This window comes from Vulpes vulpes, chromosome 11, assembly GCF_048418805.1.
Source record: "Vulpes vulpes isolate BD-2025 chromosome 11, VulVul3, whole genome shotgun sequence".
In the NCBI taxonomy this organism is placed as follows: domain Eukaryota; kingdom Metazoa; phylum Chordata; class Mammalia; order Carnivora; family Canidae; genus Vulpes; species Vulpes vulpes.
In genome coordinates this window covers 7089476-7107198 of record NC_132790.1, presented here as the reverse complement: position 1 = coordinate 7107198, position 17723 = coordinate 7089476, and the positions used below count along the sequence as shown (strand labels likewise).

The 17723-nt window shown below is 50.9% G+C and overlaps 1 protein-coding gene across 2 annotated transcripts in view; it reads left to right on the top strand.

Annotated features, from left to right (window-relative positions):
* Positions 1 to 17723, top strand: part of SLC6A5 (solute carrier family 6 member 5) — a 58601-nt gene that overhangs the window by 35538 nt on the left and 5340 nt on the right. For both annotated transcript variants that reach the window (XM_072725394.1, XM_026018202.2), the window contains 5 exons: positions 3469 to 3581; positions 4334 to 4465; positions 5422 to 5521; positions 11951 to 12051; positions 15943 to 16110. In XM_072725394.1, coding sequence (XP_072581495.1) covers positions 3469 to 3581; positions 4334 to 4465; positions 5422 to 5521; positions 11951 to 12051; positions 15943 to 16110 — 614 coding nt within the window. The remainder of the gene's footprint in view (positions 1 to 3468; positions 3582 to 4333; positions 4466 to 5421; positions 5522 to 11950; positions 12052 to 15942; positions 16111 to 17723) is intronic.

Genomic DNA, 17723 nt, shown 5'->3' with positions numbered 1-17723 from the left:
GAAAAGGCCTCCTCTTCAGGGGTGCCTCGGCCACCCCAGCTGTCCTTGCCTCCCCCGGGCAGGCTGCACAGCTACAGCAGGGAGGTCCTTCCCAGCAGATCTGATGTGCTTGCGATGTCGGTGACCTTCCCGAGCTCAGGGTGCACTAGTAGTGGCTGTGCTGCGGGCTTGCGTGGAATTAAGTCTTCTGAGCTCCCCCTCCCTGCCCCGGGAAAGGGGCTTGCGGGGGGGGGGGGGTGTCACACTTTGCTAAAACCCAGACAGAATTTTGTTTTTCGTTTACAAAGCAAGACAAAGACTCGCCTGTGTTTCTTTCTGCAACGTCCCCTTTCCAGATTCTTTTCACTTCCTCTGATTTAAACAGCGAGAAGACTGCTGCTTACAGGTACTAACGTTGTGTTAGTGTCTGGCGATGTGGGGGTCACCGGCACGGGGACGGGGGGCCTCGTTCCCCGTGGGGGCAGCTATCCCCATTCCTCTGAGTTTCCCTGCATTCTTCAATGCTATTTGCAGGACGCCTGATTTTCTCGGGATGGAGATTTGGGGGCGCCTGCGGTCAGCGCCCCCTCCTCCTAGCTGGGCAGCGCTGGCTCGCAGACATTCTGTACGGTGTTTGCTGATCCAGCATTAGTGACTGTGTTTCGGTCCTTAGTCCAAGACAGGGTCTCTGGAAGGACCCAGCGCTGTTCTATTTCGTTTACCAGCCCCCCCCCCCCGAGGCATTCTTATCAGTCATTACTCCAGCTCTCGGGCAGTTTTAGGGGGGGTGAGGATGGGATTGGTGGGGACGCCAGGCTGCCCTCCGCTTTTGCCATGAGCGTGGGGAAGGGGGCACACTCTGCTCAGTCATCTGCCCCAGAGAAGCACCTTTCGGGGAAGTCAGCCCTCAGGGTCCCCTTCCGACCGCCTGCCTTGCTGCCTGTGCAGCCGAGACTCATGGTCCGAATCCGAATCCAATGGGAAGCTCTGGGGGCAGCAGAAATGCTCATCGACCGTCAGGAAGCCTGGGTTAGACCACAGTAGGTGCACACAGATGAGCGTGTTGGCTTGGGAGTTCCCAGGCCAGGCCCAGGTCCCCAGTGGTTCAGAGACGCTGCTGGTGAACACGAGCACTCTCGAAAGGGGTCGACCGACCGTCCGCCGTCTGTCACCTGGATGCCAGGCCTTCCTCCCCAAAGCGCAGGGGTCCAGGCAGCGTATCCTCTGAGAGCTTTCCCATTTGTGAGAGGCTTCACGGCAGAGTGACCTGGCGCACTGTGTGGGGACCGTGACGGCCTGCGTTGGCCAGAGCCCCGGGTGTGACCAGGGGTCAAGGACCGCAGAGACCTCTGTCCAAATTGCTGGTGTAGCCGAACCTCTCGTGGGAAGCGTGTTAGTCTCTGATCCCTGAGTTCTCACTTTTGTTCTGAGCCCTTTATTTGCATCGATACGTTCTGTTCTCCCAGAAGCACCATGAGGGTAGGTCCCACTGTCCCCACTGCAGAGGCTTGGAGCCTGCCCTCCAGCCCCCGGGCGATCCTCACGCTGCCTCCCGGCGGGAGAGGAGGCCAACGGGACTGGGCCTCTATGGGACATATGGGCCTCCTCTGGGGAAAGCTCTGCGGGCACCTGCTCAATCCACTTTTCCAGTTAAGGAACGAAACTGAACTGTACAAAGTCAAATAAAAATATAAAAATTTTAAAAGTCCACTGCCCAGCCGTCTTAGATGGACTGAGTTTGCTGGAAACGATGCCTTCACCCCCGTACTTCAGGGAGGCAGATGGAACGGAAGCAGACTGAATATTCTGAAATCATTCCCTGCGCCCTGCAAAGGCAGTGAAGCCCGCAGGGCCCGATCCTGGTAAAGCAATCAATGGGGTCCGCAGGTAGTGGCCGTTTCAAGACCCTCCTGTCCGCTTTATGGGCCCAGCTGTCGCCCGAGCCCCGAACTGGATTCCTCGGTGTTCTGCACTGGAGACCTGTTTTGAACCGTAGTTTAATGCAGACTTTCCGGGTTCACGTGGGGAGCCTTCAGAGGCCGGCGGTACCGTCTGTTCAATCCGCGCATAAAGTGGGGCCATCTCAGGCGTTCAAGGCTTTATATTTTAAATACCCCAAGGCCCTCGGCAGCCTTCAGAACTAACAACCTGATAAATTCCAGTTTAAAAAAGTGCTGTTATGCTTGAGTCATAAAAGCTCCAGGTGCTGCAGGAGCTGGTTTCCAGACGTGCGCTGGCTGCGGATGAGCCCGGCTTTGGCCTGTCTCTGCCCATTGTCATTTCCTTTTCTGTTTACGAGGAAATGTGTGACTGCTGGGTCTTTAGCCACCGTGGGTCACAGTAGTCTTCCCGGTGAGGCTGTGAGGCAGAGGGGAGCGGCGGGCAGGCTTTATGAGGGCAGAGGAACAGCCGCTCACACACCCTCTGCCAAGACCACTTGCCGTCCTTGCGGACACGTCTGACTCAGAGCTGCTCATTTCCAAGTTCGTTGTCCGCTCGTAGTAACAGTGAATATTCCGTGAGGGCTGGTGACGTGTGAGACGGTGGTCTCGTCGCTCTGCCCGTGGTCTCTTGTTTGTTCCTCGTAACCCCCCGTGAGGCACTATTGCTAGTCCCATTTTACAGATGGGCAAAATTAAGGCCTATAGAGATGAGATAACTTGACTAGGGTTGCATAGCCGTTGGTCATGGAGTCTGCATTTGGACCTGGATCTGTCTGCCCCTTAGCGTCGGACTCTCTCAACCTTTCCACGGGCCTCGCAGCCCCCTCTCCCCAACTGATTACCCGCCGATCCTTAGCCCCATCTTTAACAAGCCTTTGTAGGGCAAGCTAATTAAGCCGGTAGATGGATTCATGATTTTTGCAAAAGGCTTTTCCTGGAGGGCTGAATAGGGAGGAAATGATGTCAATCTGGGTGTGGTCTAACCTGTGGAGCTGGAGTTCTCGGTACTCTTGACCTTTGGGCTGGATAATTCTTTTTCATGGGGACAGTCCTGGGCATTGCACCCCTGGCCTCTGCCCACCAGGTGTCAGTCATCACTTGCCTCCCCACCTCCAACCCCAGTAATGAGAGTCAAAAATATCTCTGGATATTGCCCACTGTCCCCTGGGTAGGGGTGGAGGCCTAAACTCACCCTTGGATGAGAATCACCATTCTACAGGGTAATGATTATATGCGCCCCCAACTCATCAACACAAAGGTGAGGGGTTTTGTGCTATATGCATGGGACACAGCCTGGCCTTGGACTGAATCTCTGCTTTGGCACTAGTTTTGTCTCCCCTCTGAGGTCCCTGAGGTGTGGACCTGATTCCCCTGATCCTTCCCTCCAAGGAACTTGGGGTCTACCTGGGGAATGGAAGGAGATGAGGGAAAATAACCACCGGTGGAAGCAGCACATAATATGTCTGTGGAGAGGCCCCTGTGGGCTTCCAGGAAGAGGGGGCCTGGAGCTGGGCCCGGCTGCAATCATCTGTCTTGTTCCTTTCAGGACCAGGCATTGCATTTGTGGTTTACCCAGAAGCCCTAACCAGGCTGCCCCTCTCTCCATTCTGGGCCATCATCTTTTTCCTGATGCTCCTCACTCTTGGACTTGACACCATGGTGAGCCCCTTCCCTTCTTCTGACGATGCCTGCCTGCGGCTCCTCCTGAAGACCCTCTCTCCTGGGCCCTGCCTCCAGCCTGTGGCAGGGGTGGGCTCGGGGGTCCCCGAATGCTTCCAGAGGGATATAGGATGCTGAGGTGCCTGCCCAGGGCTCAGGATAGCTTTGTATTTGTGGGTGATCCATGGGATGGTGCAAAGAAGCCGTCCTGTCTCCCTCCCTCCACCCCCGTGCAGGTGTCCGTGTATGTACTTCCTGCTTTGGTGTCGTTTTGCCGATGCAGATTCTGTGGGGCTGGATCAGGGACAAAAATATGAGGTCGATTTTAGGAAGATTGCCCGGGGGACCGAGACTGCCACAAATCCTGCTGACAGGCACTCGGAGTTTAGTGGTTGGGTGCAGACAGGGTTTTTCCTCAAGCAGAAGATCAAATTCGAGGTAAACGGGAGGAAAGGAATTTACATCTCATGAATACAAAATGAAGCTTGGAATGTCCTGATGGATGAGTGTGAGTGCAGGCTCTGGGGGCTGGAGGGGCAGCTTCTCAAGCTCACGTCCATCCTCTTGGATCCCCATTGCTGGCCTTGTGGGTTGGACCCCAACAAAGCCCTTTAGAGCCATCAGGGGAATGTGGGCCTAAGAACCAAATCTAATACACTTACAGCTTTCCCTTGTGGGAAACACAAAGGGCTTGGGGAAGCTTTGGGGTTGGGTGGCTTGTCTCAGCGGCTCCTTTCCTGGCCCTGTTCCAGTTTGCCACCATCGAGACCATCGTGACCTCCATCTCGGACGAGTTCCCCAAGTACCTGCGCACACACAAGCCGGTCTTCACTCTGGGCTGCTGTATTTGTTTCTTCATCATGGGCTTCCCAATGATCACTCAGGTGAGCAGCCCGACTGGCCACAGGCTTGGGGACGGGTCCTGCGGGGGCCCGAAGGCTCATCTGTCCTTTCACCCTCCGCTCTCAGACTCATAACGGTAGCCAGTCCTCTGCCATTTCTGTGTAGCCCGCACCAGGCCATTAGGGATTCTGTGCACAGATGGAAACATGTCGCCTTGGCTGCTGGTGTTACTTGTAGCATCTTCATAATTGAGATGTAGCTTTCTTGAGCCAACAAGGCAGGTGTGTCCTCCTTTAGGAAAATATGACACGACGATCCAAATTTACTGGCCAGAGAAATTCCCAGTTGATTACTCGTTCGACATGGGAGTCTAACAGCTATGGGTTTCCTTCTAAGTCCTGAGTGTCTTGGTAAATTGAGTGTTAGGTCCCTCAGCATCTATATTGCTTTTGCTCTCTCTGTGACCTTGAGCAAGGCACCACTGCGGACCTTAGTTTCTCCATCCGTGAAATGATGAAGTGGAATAAGAGGGTCTCTAAGCCTCATCTGTTGTAGAGAGACATAAATAGCGAAGTAAAGATGCAGGGGGATGTGTGAGGAATGCTCAGCGACACCTAAAGGTCATGTGAAGGTGAGTCAATGCAGACTTATGGGTAGAAATGATGGTCTATTGCTTAAGGCAGAAATGAAGCCCTCTGCCTGCTTTTACCTACACATCCTCAGATGTTGACCTTTGCCTTTTAAGGGTGAGATGTTAGATCACTTTTCTGTGCTTGTTCTATTGATCAACTCAGAGTCTCTTGAGGGCCTGATTTGCTAACATGGCCAGGCCTCCAGCCTGCATACTGGACCAGGTGTAGGTTACTACTGTGAAGAGGAGGGGAGATCCTTTGACTCTTTGCTTGCCCCTGACTTTCCCCAGCATGGAAGGATTGGCGGTTCACAGCGGGAAGAGCCTGGACCCATGCCCACTGGTGTTGTTTCTCTCTCCTACCAGGGCGGAATTTACATGTTTCAGCTTGTGGACACGTACGCCGCATCCTACGCCCTCGTCATCATTGCCATTTTTGAGCTCGTGGGGATCTCCTACGTGTACGGTAAGGGGAGCGCCACACGGGCTGCCAAGGAGAGCTGAGTGGCATAAGGCATCCGTGGCGAGTAGGTTTTCCATATTTACCAAGATAACAAAAGGGTTTAATTGCAGTGATTTAGGAGCCATAAGAGAGCTGTACCTTTATTTCCAAACTTGCCTCTGGACCTCTGTGAACTGAATTTATTTGAGAAGCAAAAGGTGGCTGATGGTGAAACCCAGAAACCTCTTTTTGTTTCAGAAACTCCTAGGACGGGGCCTTGGGTATGGTCTGGCTTGTGTACAGTTAAGATCTGGGGGCAGGGCCAGATCAGGGAGGAGGAAGGCTGCTTTGCAGGTGTGAAATTATCTCCTGGTCTTGCTGGTGGCAGTCCCTGTGTAGCTTGAGTGAGGAGTGGTCCCCAGATACTGTAATGAGAAACGAGATCGCCAGGCTCATAAGATCCTTAGGACACCTTATTAACATGGTAGAAGTCTGAGGCGAGAGTGCCGTCCCAGCTTCTCCCGGGAATAAACTTCTAGTTTCCTTACAGTTTAGTCGGTCCTCTCATCACCATAGACACCTGCATCCCACAATTTGTGGGGCTGTTATCAAGAACAATAGGAAGGTGAGACAGCCGATGCCATTTTGCCCCTTATGTGGAGGTGCTTGTGCTTGGTGGGGTCTCACTGGGTGATCTCGCAAAGCCCGTGTGTGCGCACTGCCGGTCACACAAGCTCACCCTTCTGAGTTCAAGATGCTAATGACTCCTCTGTGCCTGGAAGTGCCAGGACCATCCCCAGACTAAGGCCTCCCCAAGATAGTTAAGGTCTCCATAGCAAACCCCAGGAAGGTGAAAAATGCCAGTTTAGACTATCTGTTTGTATGGCAGCACCAAAAAAAGATAGCAGCATGTTCTAAGCTAAGAAGAAATGCAGGATATCGCTTGGAATATAGGACAAACGCCCAGAGGAAGAGGGGTCGGGCCAGAGGGCTCTATCGAGCTCCTCCTTTGAAGCTGGCATCCTTGGTGGGAACATCTTGCTTTTTATTTTTATTTTTTTATTTTTATTTATTTTTTATTTTTTTTATTATTATTTTTTAACATCTTGCTTTTTAATGTAAAGTTTCTTTTGGAAACTTAGCCCCTCATGGGGTCACCAGGTGGTCTGCTGGCAAAGTCAGGACAGCGTTTCATTTGCAGTCCTGGCCAAGTGCAGCTAGCTGTCGTGGCCTCCTCTGCTTGCTCTCCGTGTCCGGCTGCTAATTGCCACAAAAGGCACACTTGTACAATCCTGTTCTAAAAACAGGGCTGCCCCGGTATGGATTGCAAGCATCATTAAAAATAGAAGCCTTTAAAATTTTCTGTTTTTAGAAGTGAATTTGCACACATCCCCTGCTTTTAAGTCTGGTAGTAGATTTCTCGGTTCTGAAGGAAAAAAAATAATAAATCCTGAGTGCTTTAGTCGTTGAGCTGTGCTGTTTTTCCGGGGACCGTCCAGGAAATTGCCTGGACTCCCAGGAGAGCAGGTGCTGGGCAACCTCCAGAACCAGGCCGACTCTGTGCTGAGCTCAGGGTGAGCACAGAAAGTGGGTGCGAACCTCTGATTGGGACCTGGATTGAATTTTCAGAAGTGAATCTTAGAAGAAATATTTGAAATAGTCTAACACAGTTGCTAGAGAGGAAAGGAAAAGCCTGAACATGCATTTAATTTATACTCCAGAGGGTGATGCATTCTTTCCTGAGAGGATGAGGCCCAAACTAGTGCCAGGTCAGTGTTGGACCATTGAACATTGGCTTGTGAGGGATGAAAATGAACCCGACTGATTCGATGCTCTCCTTTCCTGGCTGGCTTATAAAATAAGCAAGGGAATGGCAGAGATTTGTGTTTTCTTCTCGGTTCTAGTAATCTCTAGACTCTAGATTCCAGAGGACGCCATTCAAACATTTAAAATAGAGGGGGTACAGTTTGCAGGTTTTATCTTTGGATTGAAATAGCTGATTTGGGTTCTCCGGTCTGCATGCGTCAAAAGGCCGATATCTGGGTTTGAGGGATCTGGCTTGAAAAAGTGTCTGATGTAGGCACGATCCGTTTAAGAGACTTTTACCTAAAGTAGAGTCACTTGGGGAAAATGATTTGCATTTTCCTGGAGCCCATCACCTTCTGGCGGGAGGGACCCCGTGCTGCGCCACCACAGAGACCTCTTGCCTGCCATCTGCTCGGCTCTAGGTGGTGCATTTCCCCCAAGTTGGGATGTTGTTAAATTGTCTTGCCCTGTTTTCAGTGACTCGTTTCGCATCCCACCCCCCAGACCATCTTTCTCCACATTCCCACGAAGGATGTTAGATTCACACCAGGCAGTGGCTTTTATGCGATGGAATAGGTCATTTTTCAATGTTTGTTGCCCATCCTGCAGGCCGAACTCATCCAGGCTTTTGTAGTGAAAAACAAAACAAATAAGTCTCTCCAGAACTCTACACACACTAAATTTTGTTGCTCATGAACTTCCTCCTTGTACTCCATCTTCACGTACGCCCTTAACTGAAATTGTACTGTCTACCCATCACCCAGGGCGCAAAGTCCCCCAGCAGCTTTTGCGGGGCCTCAGCAAGCATTGCGAATGCCAGGCTTCAGTCCGTTAATAACACACACAGGTAAATGTGTGTGAGTAAATGAACAAGTATTTATTTGGTGCTTACTGTATGCCCCGGGTGCTCCTAGGAAGCTGAGAGGTACATTCAGGCACCTCGCCAGCTACCTACCAAAGCCACTTCATGCTTAACGTCGAGGACTATGCCGTGCACCCCTGGTTAGGAGCGTGTGTGCTGCCCAGAGATAAAGAAGGGCCGGAGTAGCCAGGAGAACCTCAAGAAGGTAGCATCTCAGAGATAGAAGGATAGAAAAGTCAATGAGACTTAGTCAATGTTGAATTTAGTACTAACCAAGGTGAAGAAAACCTGAGCCAACATGTAGGGTTTGGGCCCTAAGGGATGGGGCCTTCATGTTCACTATAAATGAATTATTTGAGGCCAGAGCCCTCATTGGTGGGACCTGGTGCAAAGTGAAAATGTACTAAGAATTTCAAGACAGCAACAAAAGACCATTAATCCAGGGGCAGCAGCCTTCTGAGCCCAGGGCTGGGTACAGGTGCACAGCTCACGAGCCAGGAGAACGCTGTGGCCACACGGCGGGGAGAGCAGCCCCCTGAAGACCATGTTCAGACCAAGGGCAGGGATGTGGTTTATGGAGCGCAGGGCTGTGCCGGTGAAAGGGATTGGTTGGTTGAAGCAAGTTTTTGATTTCTCAGTTCAGGGTTGGTTGGCTGTCAGGAGCTTGCCGTGGGCCAACTTCTGAGCCCCAGATCTGTGTGTTGAGTCGAGAGTAATAGCCATGAGTTTGCCATTTCTCTCCCTGCTGTTTTTCTGTGGATTCGGTGATGAGCGCTGGCTCAGATGCCTTTTGGAGCCTGTCCTACCCTATCAGGTTCAAGACCATGCAGCAGGCGAGTCCTCAGGCACGTGTCCCAGGCTCCACGAACAATTCTTTTATTAAGAGTTAGGCCTTGAAGGTAAGAGGGACCTGGGTCAGTGGAAAGGACAGAGCAGGCAGGGGAGCCACATAGACGAAGACCCGGGAGGAAGGTAGCCATTGACTCAGTAAGGGACTCAGCCGGGCACTCGGGTGAGGCAGGCCATGGGGGGCTGTGGCAGGACGGGGCATGGAGCCCCAAGAGGATGGAGGGCTGGAGGCCCTGGCACCCCTGGGCTGTCCCCGCGGGGCTAGCCCACAGGCTGGCAGAAGGGGCCAAGGCATCCCGGGCCCTGGAGAGGCATCAGGGGCCAGGGCCCCGAGCCCTCCTGTGACGCCCAGAGAGGGAGAGGTCTTTCCTGACACCGAGCTGGCCCGGGGCCCCGGGCCTTCCTCTCGGTCCCAGCACCAGCCCCTGCAGCAAACTCTGCCTCTTGCTAGAGCTGAGTGCCCACCATCGCCCCTTCCTACAGTTCTCGGAGGGCTCCTTGGCCCCTGTGGGGAAGCCTGAGCGCCGTTACCGCCATTCCCCTCCTCCTCCAGGAGGCCTCTCTGCGTCTTCCTCGGGTCTAACCCGGAGCCCCATCAAATCAGTTTCCCAGTCAAGTTGTACACTGTCATCTCTTGGGAGTGAATGGTCTCCTGGAGAGGAACAAAACAGGGTTAAAAACGATCACAGAAACTTCGAGGGTCTTTCTTTTATCTTCAACAACTGAGGCCTGCCTTCAGTGCGTTTTCCAAGCCCTCAGCTTTGCCTTCTGTTTGAGTCTCTCCCCTCACTTTTGCTCAGAGAATACAGCCCAGAGACCTCCTCTATGAAGGTGTTTGATAACACTCAAGAACATGCACAAATACAAATCCCAGGGTGGTCAGGTCAACCGCTCAAGGCCTGCAGTTCTTGCCTGCGAAGACAAGGAAGCAACCTGGACCCTGTTGGCGTCAATCATGGACCCATCTCTCCAGCTCCCCCAGTAAGGCAGCAAAAGCTAGAAAGAGGATAAGGTCACGAGGGACTTGGAGGCAGGGCAGGGGTTCAGCTCTTGGATCCTAGCTCCCCATCCGTTGCTCTTTCCACTGTACCACATTTGGGGTCAACCCTGATTCCAAGGGTTTCTTTAAGGTAGACCAGGAAGCCGAGCTGCCACCTGAGAAATGTTAGGGTGCAGCAGTTCTAGAGTGGATTTCAGAGCAGCGGCCTTTGGGGAACGCCCCACGCTGTTCCCAGTGGCTAACCTCGGGCTTGGCTGGCCTCCGTCACGGCTGTTGCCAGCAGGCCTGGTGATTCCGGGTCACAAGAGTCAGCTGACGTGCTGGATCTGGGCCTGGGGTGGAGCAGAGAGGAGCTAAGGCCACAGGAGGTCTCAGGGTCCACTGTCCTGGTGATGGTGGCTAGAATGGACTTTTGACGGTGCACTTTAATATTGAAGTACAACATCGTGTGCACAGGAAGGAACGCAGAACCGAGGATACAGTTTAATGAATTTTTACCTCCAGGTAACCAGCATCCAGATCAAGATACAGAATATTATCAGGGCCATTGTTTTTTTAAGGGGCTGAGATGAACTATTTTGTTCCCTGGAGGGATACCAGTCTCTGCTTTCTCCCCCAGCAAGAGACTGCTTTTTCATGTCACATTGTTCTTCCCTACTGCCACGCGGCAGAGAGCTGGCCCTGAGGGAGCAAGGCTGGAGGGGGAACCTGGGCTGCGGCAGGGGCAGGGACACTGGGCAGGTGAAGGCAGCCAGCACGGGTGGCGACAGGGAGGGGAGGGCAACGGTAGGAGATGGCAAGTAAGGGCTGGGAGGGGAGCCCCCGGAGACGTCCTCATGGGGCCGAGGGTAGAGGAACCCAAGGGGGCTGGGAGAAGCAAAGGGGCCTACGTCTCAGGCAAGAAGGTCTTGGGATGTGCCGGGGATTACTCCTGATAGGAAGAGGTGTAGCGGGGTGAGTGCTCTCGTGGAGGAGTGTCCGTGTCCCTCTTGACCTGAGGTGTACCCGCTTTTCAACGGATGACCTTGAGGACGAGGGAACAGGGAGGTTTAAGCCAGGGCTCCTGGGTCCCTGCTCCGAGCTGCTGGCTGTGATGGAGCTGAGCTCAGGACCTTCCCTGTCCCGTCAGCGTGGTAACCCCACAGCTGGGAGGAAGCCGAGCCCCCGTGAGCTCAGGGAACCACGTGAGAAGCTGTCCCGTTCCCAAACCTCGCGCAGTGGCTCCTCCTTCCAAGGAGTGGCTTAAAAATCTGGGTACCCCAAGAGTGCGTGGGGTTGGTGGCTATGTGTGGTCATGAGAGTCACTCTGTCCTCTCCCTGATAATTTAGTTAAGCTCATCAGGGGCCACGACAGTGATGCTTGAGTTCCAACAAAGTGGGCAGTGGCCACTTGGAGTTTACGCTGGTTTTTGGCCTGTCGTCACCATCTTATCCGGAGTGAAGAAAGATTGGCTCCGAGAAGAGTATCCTTGGGAGGGTGGGGACAAAACCGATGTGTGGGGACGCTCACTCTAAATCCGCAGACTTTCAGACGCGCTGTGCTCCCTGGCCACAGACGTAACTGGCTTTTGCCAGAGTTGTTGCTAAGCACGTAGGGTCATCTCCGAAAACAGCCACACGGATGAATGTGCCAGGCCATGACGGCGCTGAGATGCCCGGGCCAGGGGACAGCCGAGCTTCTGAGGTGTCGTCAGGGATGACATTTTTGAACCTCACTGCAGAGAGTATCTAATATCTACTTAAAAGTTCCGTTTGCCCTAATCTTCCCGGCAGTGGGTCGTTTGTCTGATGGCTTCTTGCATTACAGGGGTCATGTTGACACCAGGCTGGGGCCATCTCCAGCCAGTGGCGCCTGAGTGAGGGGCCCTAGGGCCTGCCCCCCACCCGCCGCCCTGCCTCTGCGCCTCATGCTCCGTCTCCCCTTGTCTGTTTGCAGGCTTGCAGAGATTCTGCGAAGATATAGAGATGATGATTGGATTCCAGCCAAACATATTCTGGAAAGTCTGCTGGGCATTTGTCACTCCAACCATTTTAACCGTAAGGATTGCATGCTTTGTCCCTGCATGTGGACGTGGTATTTTGTGTTTGAACAAGGCATATTATTCTTGTATTTCAGAAGAGGAGACTGAGGTTCAGAGCGGTATAGTGCCTCACCTAAGGTGCTTAGCTGTGACTCACCCTTATGGGGCATTTCCCACGATATCCGTCCGCCTCATGGGCTGAGAGCAGAAATCACATTTCCCACGTGCTAGCCATGGTCCTGGCTCTGTTCAAGAGCTTCAGGGGTATCCCCTCATCTCTCCCTCACAGCAGCCTGCGCGGTTGGCGCTATGATCATCTCCATTCCGCACATGAGGAAACTGACACCCAGGGGTCATGTGACCTGCCTAGCGTTGCATTAGCTAGTCACAGCCCGAGATCGAACCCAGGGAGCTGGCTCCCGCACTCTTTGCTCTTAGCCACTACTCAATACAGCGGCTCTACAACTAATATAGCACCAATTAGACTTCTGCTGTTCACTTTTATTGTTTTTGAGAACTATCTTATCATCCTCAAGTGTGATGCTGACATTTTGGGATCATCTGACATTCATCTTCTTAAAGATCAAAGCCCTTCGTGTGCCAGTAAATCTGCAGGGCGACTTAAATGCGCATCCTATCGCCTCCTTTCTTGTGCTGCGGGCTGCAGGCTCTGCCTCCGTCCACCCTCCAAGCACATGATTGATGGAGACCTTGCCTTTCCTCCCCCCTGGCCTGTGCTGGGGGTCATCTGGGCAAGGCTGCAGGAAGCTGGCTGTAGTTCTCCTTGGGGCCAGCAGGTGACACTAGAAACCAGATTAAGACCATGGTTTGCCTACACAGCGCCAGGTTCTCTAAAGGAAAACAAGACAGGATGGAAGTAAAATTGTAAAGAAAATATATATTTCCTTTTTTTTTTTTTAAACTGTCACAGAGTGGGTTTTAATCAAAACACCTCAACTGCTTTCTGAAAAGATACACGTTTAGACAGAAAGAGCATTCAGCATTTACCTCGCCTCTGCGCTGACACGGACATCACTCTGAGGCCCCTATCAGTGCTCACATTTTAGAGGCTATAATCTGTCTGAAAAGTCCCACTAGATTTGGGGCATGAGGGATAAAAATAATTAAAATAGCCTTTTTAAGTTTCTTGAATTAAGGACTGAAATGTATAAGAAGAGCTCGGATTTACCTAATTGGTGGGGGAAAAAATGTGAGACTCTCCTGCCTGCGGCATTCTCTGTCTCCCCTGAGCTTTACCATCTCCCCCAGTTGTTACTACATCTGATTTATTCTTGGGTGAGGTCAAGACCTGCCTCGCCTTCCTGTCTCAGAAGAGATTAAGCTTCAGAGAATTTTATTATATTTTGCAGAAACATATCACGTAATTAGAACAACCAGCAGTACGATTTAGAGGCAGGTCTATTGAGAGACAGACACTTTATGAGCATCATCTCTAAAGCTTCTGGCCACACTGGCTGGTGGGTGGTGCTTCCCCCCATTTTACAGGTGTGTGTACTGAGGCCTCGAGAGGCTAAGGAGCTTGACCCAGGCTGCGGAGCTTGCAGGAGGCAGGGCTAAGGCTTGAATCTTGAGCTGTCTAGGCCCCAGTATATTTCTCAAAACTCAGTGCTTTCCTCCCCCAGTGGAGTTTGGCCAGTTTTTTGGATTAAAATAATTCTAAGCCCTGTGAGCAGAAGGTCAGGGAAAAGAAATTCTCGGGACCTGCTGTGTGTTTTGAGAAAGTTTCTCAGCTCTGCTGTGCTTTACTTGATATCCATTATGAGGCTCATATGGGAAACCTATGGAGATCCCAGAAAGTATCCTGAACCCGATTCCCCTTCTGTGTCTGGGAGCTGGGGATAAGTAGAAGTGGTCAATAGCACATCCCTGTCATTGTCAGCTGATATACCTCTCTCCAGGGCCTTCCTTGGCTGCCGTGAGCAGAAAGTCAGGGTGGGCCTGACTCGGTGGGTCAATTAGCATCACTCACGGCCAGGCCCGTCGGAGGGGATAAACAACGGGCGTGTTCATCAGAAGAAGAAAACTGTTTCCACATGTCCGTTGTATCAAAGCTGCCTTGGCAGAGGGAAATTTACGGCAAGAACGAATTTGCTCGGATCAGTTTGATGTGATATTCGTGCAACTGGAAATGGGTACCAAAGGACCAACTCTAATACTTGTTTTTTGCCATTTGCCCTTCTGTAAAATGGATATTTGTAGTATGCTGGAATGAGCTAAGATTATGGGTTTAAATTTCTTCAAACCCTCTGAAATGAAATTGATCATTTTTATATGTGCCTCCTTGGATTTATAGAGCTATAAATATTCTCCGTGCAATTATTATATACACAGTCAGATCACGTCACTGAATTATGTGCACACATAAGCAGATGTATTGCTATTTATATAGTAAATGAAATGGAGCAACTTACCATAATTACATTAGGCCATACTTCCGATAGACTGGTTACTAAAGCTTATAACTCTAGGGGCAAATGTTTAAAAAGCGGCCTAGAGAGTAAGGCATCTCTTTCCATAGGAGCCGTGTTTTCAGCCATTGTCTTCAGGCTCACGTTGCTTCGGATCAATGCATTGAATTATTGTTGCATTGAGATAATCACTTGCCCCCGCGGCCTGGGCTTTGCAGCGATAATGTAGCTACGCCTCGCATTTGTATAGGGCTCTGTGCTTTTCTCAAACACTCCCATATATCATCTTTCCTGATATAATTCCCTCCAATCATTTTTGGGCAGTTATTGTACTGCTTGAGATGGAACAAGAGGTGTGGGGGGGAAACACGAGACATATGTCATCATCATTAGGTACGTTATTCTGGGCTGATGCTGCCATAGGCAGGGCGAACACAGGCAAGAACACAGTCTCCTCGGGGCGATGCTCCTCAAAGGTTTGGCAAGAACAATGAGAACCCCTGTTCTGTCTTTTCCACTGCCTCTCTTTGGTACACGTGTGGCCTTGTTCCTTTTCCAGCTGTACTCACCGTGTCCTCAGAAGGGTCTCATAGCTCTTGCCAGTAAAAGTGTGCGGCGATAGGACCACAAATAAATCAGGGCCTCTCTTAAAATTGAGGGGGGAGGCTTTTGAGTAAATACCAGACGATTGTTCCCAGCAAACCCCTGTGTTGTGTGCACAAGGTGAAACACATACGTTTAAAGCAGAGAAGTCTGAGACATAAAGGCCTCTCAGCTAGTTGGTGGCAGAGCCGAGATGGGCCTGCTGGTCCCCAGACTCCTGGCCCACCGTTTGGTGACAAGGAGCATCCGCCTTGAGTCGGTTGAGAGCGGGCTGTGCACCCATTCTGTGTCTCTTGGTTTATTGTAGGACTCAGCTTCCGGCTCAGTCACTGCCTTGCAGACCTCTCCCATCTCCCTCTGCCAGCTTTAGAGGCAGTACCTGGATACAGGCCGTTCCCCATTCAGGGAGGAGGCAAAGTAGATTCAACTCATTAAAAAAATTAAAATACACAAACGTAAAGGATTTCTTTCTTGTAACAAAAGCTTGATTATCCCTTATAGAGAGTACAGACAACCACTTAAATACACCCAGCGGTACCCATCCATCACCTTGATGTGTATCCTTTATATTGTCTTCTTAGCCTGTGTGTGTGTATGTGTGTGTATGTGTGTGTGTACACACCATACACATTGCTCAGTTCTAGGGGATGACAAACGCAGGGTCAGCTGTGTGTCATCTTCATCTCTCTGAAATTCCATTCCTTCATCTGGAAAATGGATCGTTCATAACACCTCTGTTTTGGGGTTGGTACAGGTGTCATATGAGATCATAGATAAGAAAGCATCCAAGTCGTGGCGGGGGCTCCATACGTCACTGTTAGGAATGACTACTTCTCATCACCAGGCTAACACGTGTGTTTCTCTTTTCTCCCTAGTTTATCCTTTGCTTCAGCTTTTACCAGTGGGAACCCATGACCTATGGCTCTTACCGCTACCCTAACTGGTCCATGGTGCTTGGATGGCTAATGCTCGCCTGTTCAGTTATCTGGATCCCAATTATGTTTGTGATAAAAATGCATCTGGCCCCTGGCAGATTTATTGAGGTAATTCCATCAGCATCTTTCGCCTGCCATCCCCTCCCAAGGGAGAAGCTCTGAGAGCTCTGTGCATGAAAAAACAATAGATTCGGTAAACTTCTTCTCAAGGGAGACGTGGTGATTAAGTGATCACAGTTGCCACCGTTTCTATTAAACCCATTTTTATTATATATTATTCCTCTAATGGAGAGGCTCAGCCAATCCACAGGCCAGGCTGTTATTATGCTATTCCTCAGTGCGGCGACAGCTCTGGGGAATAAGCAATCAGTGTCTCCTCCTTCCTGGAGCTCCCCCTCTCCTCCTCACCCACACTTTAAATCCAGTGCTTGCTTTTTAACTACATGTCAGATTCCCCCTTTCCCGATCTTCTTCTCTGTCCAAGTCTTCCTTCAAACATCTATTACCGTTAAGTTTTAAATCACTACTTCTTCCTGCTGTACTGGTATCATGGAGGGCTGAGGGGGTCCAAGCTGATGAACATGTCGCCATCCCCACACAGTGTAGTGAAAGGTCAGGGGCATGGCTGGTGCGAGGTGAGACTTGTCTTTGTTAATCCCTTGCTGGACCCTCTCCTCATTTCTAAAGGAAAAAAAAAAAAAAAGATCCCTACCCTGTCTCCAGCGTTGATGGGAAGGGACTGCCACTTGTTGAGCCACCATGGAAGTGTGGTCAGGCTTTTGTTGTTTATGAGAAGTCACCTGCTCGGATGTGCTAGGAATAGATTAGCACTGTGTCTGTCTTGAAAATCCAGAGGTTGGGCCTTTTGGACCAGAGGTGGGCCCAGGGGCCAGCAGCATCAGCACCGCCTGGGATCTTGTTGGGAATGCAAATGATCGGACTCCAGCTCGGCTCCACTGAACCAGACTTGGGGACATGGGAGCCTGGTGTCTATAGTTTAGCCAGCCCTCCAGGCGATGCTGATGCACACTGAAGCCTCAGAGGTGTTGGGACAGACCAAGGCTAAGGAACACCTGCCAATACAGGGTAATAAAGAACAGCTGTAAGGCTTTGTTCTTGGTCCATCAGCCAAGAGAAGGAAGAGAGCATCCCACAGAGACTCTGGAGGGAGAAGCAAAATGAGAATAAAGTGTGTGAGTAAATGCACAACACAGATGTCTACGTGATGGGGAGGTGGCTTTTATTTTCAACGGGCTACAGATGGAGATAGAGTTAACAAAGGGAATGTAGGAGTCTCTTTACTGAAGTGGGATTCCAGTTTCCATCCTCAGGAAATTGTCTGCTCTCCCCTGTAGGTACATTCCTGGGGGCCTCTTTACCCTCAGAAAGGTCTTCCTCTTGCCCCAGATGAACCTCCTGCCAACTGACCCAGGAATCTCATTCCCTCTGAACAGAAGCTGGTGTAGCCTCTGCTACTTTTGTCTTAGGTGGAAATTCCCAAAACTGATGAGTTGGCTACATAAATTTATTATGGTTGATTTGGGACACAAAGGTTGCAAACCGATGCTTAAGGGGAAATTAAACTAACAGCTCTAAGAAGCAGCTTCACGTTAATAGATAATAAACATGTAATTGTTCCCCATTATATAATCAGAAATATGTTTTCTTTCTTTTTTCTAGAAAAATATTCCCATCAAATTATGTTTCCTGTAAAAAGTTCC